The sequence below is a fragment of the Lemur catta genome, chromosome 19, assembly GCF_020740605.2.
Source record: "Lemur catta isolate mLemCat1 chromosome 19, mLemCat1.pri, whole genome shotgun sequence".
Classification (NCBI taxonomy): domain Eukaryota; kingdom Metazoa; phylum Chordata; class Mammalia; order Primates; family Lemuridae; genus Lemur; species Lemur catta.
The window spans coordinates 35,703,440-35,712,623 of record NC_059146.1 but is presented as its reverse complement, the minus strand read 5'-3'; the positions used below and the strand labels follow the sequence as shown (position 1 = coordinate 35,712,623).

Sequence of the window (9,184 nt, the reverse complement as noted above, 5' to 3'; positions counted from 1 at the left end):
TGTGACCATTTCTGCTTGTGCATTTTTGAGTCTCTGTTTCAAAGTCTTTAATATACACGTGAATGTACTGGGCCTCTTGTTGAAATACAGACTCTGATTCAGCAGGCCTGGGGGGCCCCTTGAGCCCACATTTCTGAAGTGCTCCTCAGGGATGCCAACCATGCCGGGTGCGTGGAACACACTTGGAGTAGCCGGGCTCCAGAAGACACTCATCCTTGGGGTTTTCCTGTTGGCTTAAGAATCATGTCCTCTCTGCCTCAACATCCCCTTTGCCCCACAAGAAAGTCTCACTAAGTCTGGGTTTGTGCCTTTTTAATGCTGGCAGTTAACAGCTATGTCATTCCTTTTTTTAAATAGCAAAACACCGAATTGCTCATAAACCTCATTCCAAACCAAAAACTTCAGATGTTTTTGAAGCAGATTTTGAAAATGATGTAAGATACAAAGATTTGCTGGCTGATAAGGAACTGTGGGCTCGACTTGAAGAGCTGGAGAGACAAGAAGAATTGCTGGGTGAACTTGATAGGTACTTCATGACAGACTATCTTTCTAATAGAATTTGTTTCTATACACATTTCTTCATTAGTCTTTTCCCTCATTAATAAAATAATACCTGCTCATTGAAGAAAATACAGAAAGGCATAATGTATTAAATTATCAGTGATGCTTCCACTACAAGAGTATTTGTTTCAGGACAGTGTGTGTGTGCATATTTCCATGCATGTGCCTGTACATAAGTACTTAAGATCAATATCTTCATTTTTTATTACAAAATTTCAGCCATGTTTTATATAATAATATCAGATAGTTGACTTTTAATAATTATGGATGCTTTGTGTATTAAATTTTAAATGAAATATTTTTGTGTTGCACTCAGGATAATGGTCTTTGAATGCCTTGTTAAAAAGAAAAAATTGCTTTGAATTTAAGTGTGATACTATAAAATATTTATACTTGCTCTCCTTTTGCAAACTTTTCTATTTATTGAGCAGGCAATATGTAATCTGGTCAGATAGTTAATATATATGAGAAACTTTACCATACTGAAATACACATTAGCACACACTCAGACTTGTTGAAGTGCTAAATGAAGTCTGCTACTGTAGAAATTCCTGTATTATTTTGCTTAAATGATGTACCATATGCAGTAATTAGTTTCTATGAAAAATAGAACAGGAAGCACAAAAGGTTTTTTCCCTTTCATTTCACCTATAAATTCTTAGGTCTTTTTGATTAACTGATACTATTTCATTTTTTAAAACCAGTTTTGGCTATTGTGATTTTCTTGGTCACGATTCTTTCTATTTTTGTATGGTGTTATTTCAGTGCTATTGCATTTTTGGTTTTGTTGTTTTTATAAGGTCCTCAAATCTTTTGTAGAATGGAGCATGATAAATGTGCATTTGTGTATATAAATATAAGTATATTCATTTCAAAAGTATATTCATATTCAAAAATCCTTTATTTTTTAAAATTACAATAATACTTAAAATATTCTGAGTATAGAAATAGAAAATAAGAGTGTATTATAGTTCTGTGGTTTTAATTTCTGATCTTTAAATAGAAATAACATTCTGAATTTCTGACAAATTTCTTATTATATTATTGATGCTGTATTTATGTTGTATTAATATATGGTATCTTCCCTGCAAAGATAAAATTCTTATTATCTGTATTCTACTTATGCTTCAATATCTGCAGTATACAGAAATGGCATAGGAACTAATTTTTTTTAAATTTATTTCAACATTTTTTCTTTTTTAACCTAGAATTCTAGTTTAAAAAGTACCTTATTCAAAATTTTAATTTTTACCCATTGACATGAACTGAAAATTAACGTATGTGAAATTGTAGAGCGTTTGTTAGATCTTGTGAATTTTCTTTTTCTTTGCCAGTAAGCCTGATCCTGTGATTGCAAATGGAGAAGATGCAGCATCTTCCGAAGAGGAAAAGGACGATCGAAACACAAACGTGAATGTGACGTGTCAAGTGACAGCCCCCCTCACTCCCGGCAGTTGTCACGAGGGTGTGCCAAGTTCAGAACTGTTCAGTGGTCACATGAATAGTCAATTGAACTGTTCAGTGAATGGTTCAGATTCTTATCACAGTAATGAAGAAGATGATGATGGTGATGATGGTGATAATGACCATGAGGCTTTAGGGCTTGGAGATGATTCTGTACCAACCATATACTTTTCTCACACTGTTGAGCCTAAGAGGGTTCGTATGCTTTTAACTTAACTGATTTTGTATATGTTAGTAATGCGAACATTAAATATCTTTTAAAATATCCACGATATTGAGTAATATTAACAGTGAATAATGTTGTTACAGTGTCAAACAGGAAAATCATCGTTTGCCTTTTGTTCTGACCAATTTATCTGAAAGAAAAAAAAAATCTAGTTGGCTGATTTGGGTCCATTGTTCTCTGGACCAATGTGTTGTTTGAGGTTCGGAAGGGGATCACATTTGAGTGGCAACTACTGGAGCTTCACCTGTCCTTCATCCAGAGAGTTTTCTTAAGAATCCTGAAGTTAATTACGTTGTGGACATTTTGGTGTGTTTAGGATGTTGAAAGTGACTGTATTATTAGTTAAATTTTTAATTATACCAGGTTGTTGTTTTCTATGTGGGCATAAAATGAATAAGAAAATCATGAGCAAAGTGGGAATCCTAGGAGGAAATAAAAGTTAGTTCCCTTTCTGAGTAAATATAAACACCTGTGGATAACCGTGACTTGAGAATTTTGGCATTTTAGAGCTAGGGTGACGGGAGATTTTCTAATACAGAGTTTTCAAGCTTTTCTTTAGCATCAGAAACCTTTTGTTCCCTCCACACTTACTGTAGAATCCCAGTATTTAAAGCAGATCCCAGCAGGTGGGCTCTGGTTGAGGGATGGATAGGCTGCCTTGGCCCACCCTTGCCCTCTCCCTGCTCCATGTACTGCTCTGCGGAGACACTGGGAACTCATCTTTCTCACTCACCGTTCTCAGCGAAACTTAGGCTTAGAAGACACAGAGCCGGTTGGTAATAGAACAGGGGCTGCTGTGTCTCAGTTTCCTGCTCGTCCCGATTGAAAATTCAATGCCTGCGTCAGCGTTAAGGGTCTGTGCTATGAGTCTTAAGTGTATGTGATTATTATTTAGTGAAACATGTTTAAAACATATTTTGGTATTTTGTAGATTCCTTAAGTTATTCTTGCTGTAATGTTAATATAAAGTGAAATAATTACATGGTTTTTTTATGTATTCTAATATGTAAAGAGATAATCTTCTGAATTGTTTGGAAAAAGTTGACTGAGATAATCAGAAAAAAGTATGTTTTGTGATTCTTTTTTCAGGCTTTTAATTTTTTCTTATTTTCATTTAGATAAAACAGGAAGAATAAATAATAATTTGCAGGAATGTTATGGGGAAGAACAGTCACTAATATGGAAAGTGTGGCATAAATGCTGAGTAGGGATAGAGGATAGCATGTTAATCCTGAACAGGGTTTGTCTTTTTTTTTTTGAGACAGAGTCTCACTTTGTTGCCCGGGCTAGAGTGAGTGCCATGGTGTCAGCCTAGCTTACAGCAACCTCAAACTCCTGGGCTTAGGCGATCCTACTGCCTCAGCCTCCCGGGTAGCTGGGACTACAGGCATGCGCCACCATGCCCGGCTAATTTTTTCTATATATATTTTAGTTGGCCAGATAATTTCTTTCTATTTTTTAGTAGAGACGGGGTCTTGCTCTTACTCAGGCTGGTCTCGAACTCCTGACCTTGAGCGATCCACCCGCCTCGGCCTCCCAGAGTGCTAGGATTACAGGCGTGAGCCACCGCGCCCGGCCAGGGTTTGTCTTTATTTTATAGTCCTTCAATTTCTAGAAATTAGAGGCATTTAAAAAATTCTTAATAGTTAAGTGTTTTGGTTAACTGTGCTCTTTGTTTTGAAATGCACAATTTAACCCCAAAACTTATGTCAGAATAATGGGGTAATATGAAGCTTATAATAATTTAAGTTTAAGTGCATTTTGCGTTCTGTATAATAACAAAGACACTGAAGACTAGAATTGGTCATTAAAGAAGATTTTATTTACTGCCATAGAAATAAAAGGTGAGGTTTTTTTTACTCAACCTGATAATGCACATCATTTCAGCATCAAAAAATTTCAGCTGCCCCTCTTACTATTATTCCTTTGATTATAGAGTTTATTTTTTTTTTGTTTTGGCCTCTAACTTCTCAGAAGGTTCTTAACTTTTTGCTGTGAAACTTTTAGGTCCGAATAAATACTGGAAAAAATACCACTTTAAAATTCAGCGAAAAGAAAGAAGAAGCCAAACGCAAGCGGAAGAGCAGCTCTGGCAGTGGCCACTCTGCCCAGGAGCTGCCTGCGATCAGGACTCCGGCTGACATTTACAGGTGCGTGACGCTCACAGCGCAGGCGTCTGCTGGTGCCTTCCTGCTCCTGCGGTGGCACCTTTGCAGGAAGGAGTTGTCTGTGACGCAGAAGACTCTCGGAAAAGTGGAATATTCTCATGGAGTATTTGAAAGGCTGGGCCGCCCGCCCCTGCTTCCCGGTCCAGAGTGGTGGAATGCTGTCTGTGTTTCCTTTTTCTCTCTTCATCAGTGCTGTTGAAACATTCCCAGTTTGGTCTAGTCAGGAAATCTTGTGTCTTAACTTCAGAAATGAAAGTTTGTGTTTCTCATGGGCCAGGGCAGTACTTCCCTACCATAGGCATAGTGCTTGGCATGCAGTTTGCCTTTTCAGAGTAAAAATTAGTTATACTATTTCAGGTTTTTGTTGTATTCTTTGTTGAAAAAGTTGTCATTTGAAAATACCTACTGTTTTCATGACCCATATTTATAAAACAGTGAAAATTGCTAAATGTCTTATAAGTGGATCTAAAACTCTATAGAGAATTTTGGCAAATCAAGCTCCTCTCACCTAGAACATGCTTAGAAATAGCATGCTGTAATTTAGTTGGCAAAAGAAGTCACATCTTTCAGAATAATATAAAAGATGCCGTTTGAGGCTGCAAAATTATTGTGAATGTGAAAATTTTAGATATAAAGTTTTAATTAAAAAATTTGGGTTATTTTCTAGAAAAGATTTAAAGAAATCTTTGTAGCTATTCTCAGTTTTACAAGCTACCTAAATTGAATCTGTATTTTTGACATCGCAGAGTCTTTGTGGATGTTGTGAACGGAGAGTACATCCCCCGCAAGTCGATCCTGAAGTGCAGGAGCAGAGAGAACAGCGTGTGCAGCGACACCAGCGAGAGCAGCACCGCGGAGCTCGACGACAGGCGGGGGGTGCTGAGGAGTCTCAGCTGTGAAGAAGCCACGTGCAGTGACGCCGGGGAGAGCATGCTGGAAGAGGAGCCACAGCAAGGAAGTCACCAGAAGAAACCTTTGCCCTTGTCGGGAACACATGAGGTGTGTGTGCATCTGTAATTATTTATTTATGGAGTATTTTCACCAATTTTTGCTGTTTAATCTGAAAGGTCACAGGATTTAATTCTAGTATCACTTGTTAAAAAATAATGTAAAAAACTTACAGGTATTGTGATGCTCAGATAGTTCAAAAAATTTTTTGGTTAAAAGTATTACCTGTCTTGAAGTTCTGTTTCTGTGAAATGGGAATTTTAAAATATCTTAATTGGCATATGTGTTCTATTTTTGACTAAAAAAATTATTTAGTGGTTTATTTTGAATAAACTCCCATTGGACCAGACTATAGTAATGTTCTGACAGTTTAAGTTGCAGATTATACTATTCTTTTCTAATACCATGGTCAAGTTAAAGAAAAATATATATACATGGCAGATAATTATTTAAAGTTCTTCTGTGTTTTGGTGTATGCCAGTAAACCTTAACTCTTGGTGGATGATGGAATCATTTTACAATCTGATGAAAGCTATAAACCCTCTCTCCAGAAAACATTAGTGCACACACACTGTTACCCACTATATTGCACACAGTTTGGGGTGGGGGGAGGTTGGGAAATCCCAAAATAAGAATTCCTGTCTATGAAACGTACGGTTATGGTTCCATTATGTCCAGACTTGAGTTTTTTAATTCTTGTGCTTTGGTGGGTATTTGAAATTTTCAATTTAAAAAGTGTTTAAGAAGATCAAAAAGTATTCAAGAAGAACTCATACCTTTATTAAACCCATATACACATTGGTATTTGCAACAAAATGCATACATCTAAAATATGTTTATATGTAAAATTCCACCGCTTGTACTGAGTGGTACTGATTGTACTAAATGGTAATTGGAGGGGGAGATCATTGGCATTTAGGGACTGCATGTATAATTAAAATATTCTCTTCCCTCCCTCCAGTATAATGATCTTAGGTGACCTGGAAAGTAACTTACCTTATTTAATAGTCTTCCATACTATTAGAAAACGGGAAATGGATGTAGACTTATGCTGTTAAATATTTGAAAATTAGTTTTTTGTAAGGATTTAATGTGTCATGGTATAGCTAGCGTGCAACTTATTTTCATCTCACCCTTATTAGCTTTGCATTTTGTATTGAACTGTTATAGTAGATGCTATAAATTTTTTAACATCAAAGAAATAATTCATGATTATGGCAAATACTTGGAAAAATATTCTTTTCAATATCTTTTTAAATGCTAAAATATTGTGTTCAAAAGCATTTTAAATATAAGAAGGCTCTATGCTCATCATGATAAAGTGGAGTTTTTCAAAAGTAAACTTTAAGCTTCTCTTAAGAGCTGGACTCCAAAAATACTGTGGGAAGGAGGTATATTCTTTGTTTTTATTTCGATGGCAGGGCAAGGTGGAAGAGGGTGGCTTTTTAAACTGTTCAGGTGTATGTTGTCCTAACTAATTTTGAGCACTTGGGAGACAAAGGGAGACAAAATACATGCGGAAGTCTACATGCTGAATGTTAGTTTGTGCACAATAAGTTCTCAGGAGATGTAAGGGGGGAGTTTCCAAATACCAGAAGTCTTAAAAAATATAACAATTCCTTGATTTTTATATAAGAAGATGTATAAAGATGCATAAAGATATTTCCAGAAAATAATATACATTATTTAATTTTGTTCCAGTGGGACATATTGTTGACCAGGTTAAGTCTATCAGACATCCGGTTGAACTAAAGAGTCATGTATTCCTAGAACTTCTGCTTCTATCATTGAATTAATCGTATTAAAATTTTAAAACCTACACTTATTCTCCCTAGTATCAGCACTTTCATTTTTCAATTTCCACTGATCTCTTAAATAAAATTGAGTCAAGATGCAGTGAAATATTCAAATAATTGTGTAAGCGAACACTACGGAAGAGACGTCTGTGCTGGTGAAGCTGTTGGCCAGCAGGCAGCGTGGCCACCACAGGATAGTTCATTCGTCACCTGACCTGCAAAAATCTGAGTCTGACACCCGGGGAGCATTTTTTATTTTAGTGTGTGATTTTTCACAGCATGGGCTGGACACAAATGGAATGTATGAAGGTTTGAGGACCTTTCGTTTATTCGTTTTTGTTTTTTTCTGGTATAACACACACATTCTACATTTTGTTTTCTTGCATGTGTACTATAAAAATTACTTACATTTGGTAGTGTAATTAAGAAAAATTTCAATGGTGCTTGATTTCTCTGAGCAATTAGTAGTTTGATGTTGTAGTATTGTGGAGCCCAAAACCCTGTGAATTTACTTTTAATGAAAAGAAATGTCTGTCTAATTTGTGAATAGAGAATAAAAATTTTGTGGGCATCTTATTTGCATTTTATTATCATAACCCGACTTTTGTCTTCTAGGCTTTTTCTGGGACGGTGATAGAAAAGGAGTTCTTGTCGCCCTCCTCAGCACCGCACCCGGCCATCGCGCACCCCGCACTCCCCACCATTCCGGAACGGAAAGAAGTTCTTGCAGAAGCCTCAGAAGAAACCGTAAAGAGGGTTTCAAAGTTCAAAGCTACCAGATTGCAACAGAAAAACTAGGCCCTGCCTAGGAAATGGGAATTTACCTCCTAGAACCCAGTTGTGCGTTTGTTTAGAGGACACACAGCGAAATATGTCATGTTATTGGAAATCAGGCTTCCTAAGCTAATTTGGCAACAGGTTCTTTTACCCTTATCTGTGGTATTTAAAAAAAAATCAAAGTAAATGCTTGTTCTGTTAATTTTCTGAATACGGTCAACACTCTTGTCTAAGTTCGCCTTATGGTGCAGTAGCAGCGTTTTGAGTTACTTTTCAACAAATACTGTTCATATGCATTGTTTTTGTGTTTTCAACCTAAATACAGGCAGTTTTGTACCAGCTGTGATGTTGTGCCTACCATATGGACATTTTAAAGGAAATTTTTAAATTTCAAACAGATTCAACAGTTATATTACTTGCTTTCACATTTTAAAGCCACTTTAAAATCTCCTTGTCTTGTAGGTTTTGCAGCTAGGTGGCTGTTTAAAAAGAAACCTCTCCCCTCTGAATGTCATACTGTGATCCTGAAGGCAGAAAGCTGTGTGGACCCTAGGGCAAAGTTTCTTTGGTTGGAAGTGTGATATTTTGTAAAACATTTTTTTTCAAGTAAAAATTTTATGAAACTCGGTCTCTAAAGTGTTGTGAACTTCATGATTCCGAGTGTAGATCTGTCTTCAATTCATACGTGGGCTGTGGCACCCCATGACAAAGCCTCTCGCAGGTCCAGGGCAGGACACCACTTACCGTGTGCAGTTTTCACTGGGATGACGTTTTGGGAGTGAGGGAAGGGTTGTCTAGATGCTAAAAAACAGATTTTCTAAATAAAAATTTCTTATGTTCTTATCTTCTCAACATTTTTATTCTTTAAAGTTATTTTCCTACTAGCAAATAACTGAAATAACATATTTACTTTTAGCAAAACTTCTTAAAATAAAGAGAAATTCATTCTAACATTGAAAATTACACTGCAAGTTAATCATTGAGCTTGATGCATTCCAAAATGTAGCTTTTAAAAAGCATTCTGCATTAATGCTAAAATAAGCCATCAGTGCCAGTCCACCCTCTATTCATGGCTAAATATTTAAAGGCTATTTATAGCTTCTTTAATGAATTCTTGCTTAAACAAAGTGAAATTATGTCCTAGAAAAGTAGAACCTATTTGTAACTAGAGCAGCATAACTGGAAAAGTTTTATGAATATGTGTTTTAATGATAAGGGGGTACTAGTTAATGGCTGATTCAGAA

General features: G+C 36.2%; 1 protein-coding gene across 3 annotated transcripts in view; it reads left to right on the top strand.

Annotated features, from left to right (window-relative positions):
* Positions 1-8,788, top strand: part of URI1 (URI1 prefoldin like chaperone) — a 53,504-nt gene extending 44,716 nt beyond the window's left edge. For all 3 annotated transcript variants that reach the window (XM_045531744.1, XM_045531747.1, XM_045531746.1), the window contains 5 exons: positions 358-526; positions 1,896-2,220; positions 4,259-4,401; positions 5,166-5,418; positions 7,779-8,788. In XM_045531744.1, the coding sequence (XP_045387700.1) occupies positions 358-526; positions 1,896-2,220; positions 4,259-4,401; positions 5,166-5,418; positions 7,779-7,961 (1,073 nt within the window). In that variant the 3' untranslated portion in view covers positions 7,962-8,788. The remainder of the gene's footprint in view (positions 1-357; positions 527-1,895; positions 2,221-4,258; positions 4,402-5,165; positions 5,419-7,778) is intronic.
* The last annotated feature ends 396 nt before the right edge of the window (positions 8,789-9,184 follow it).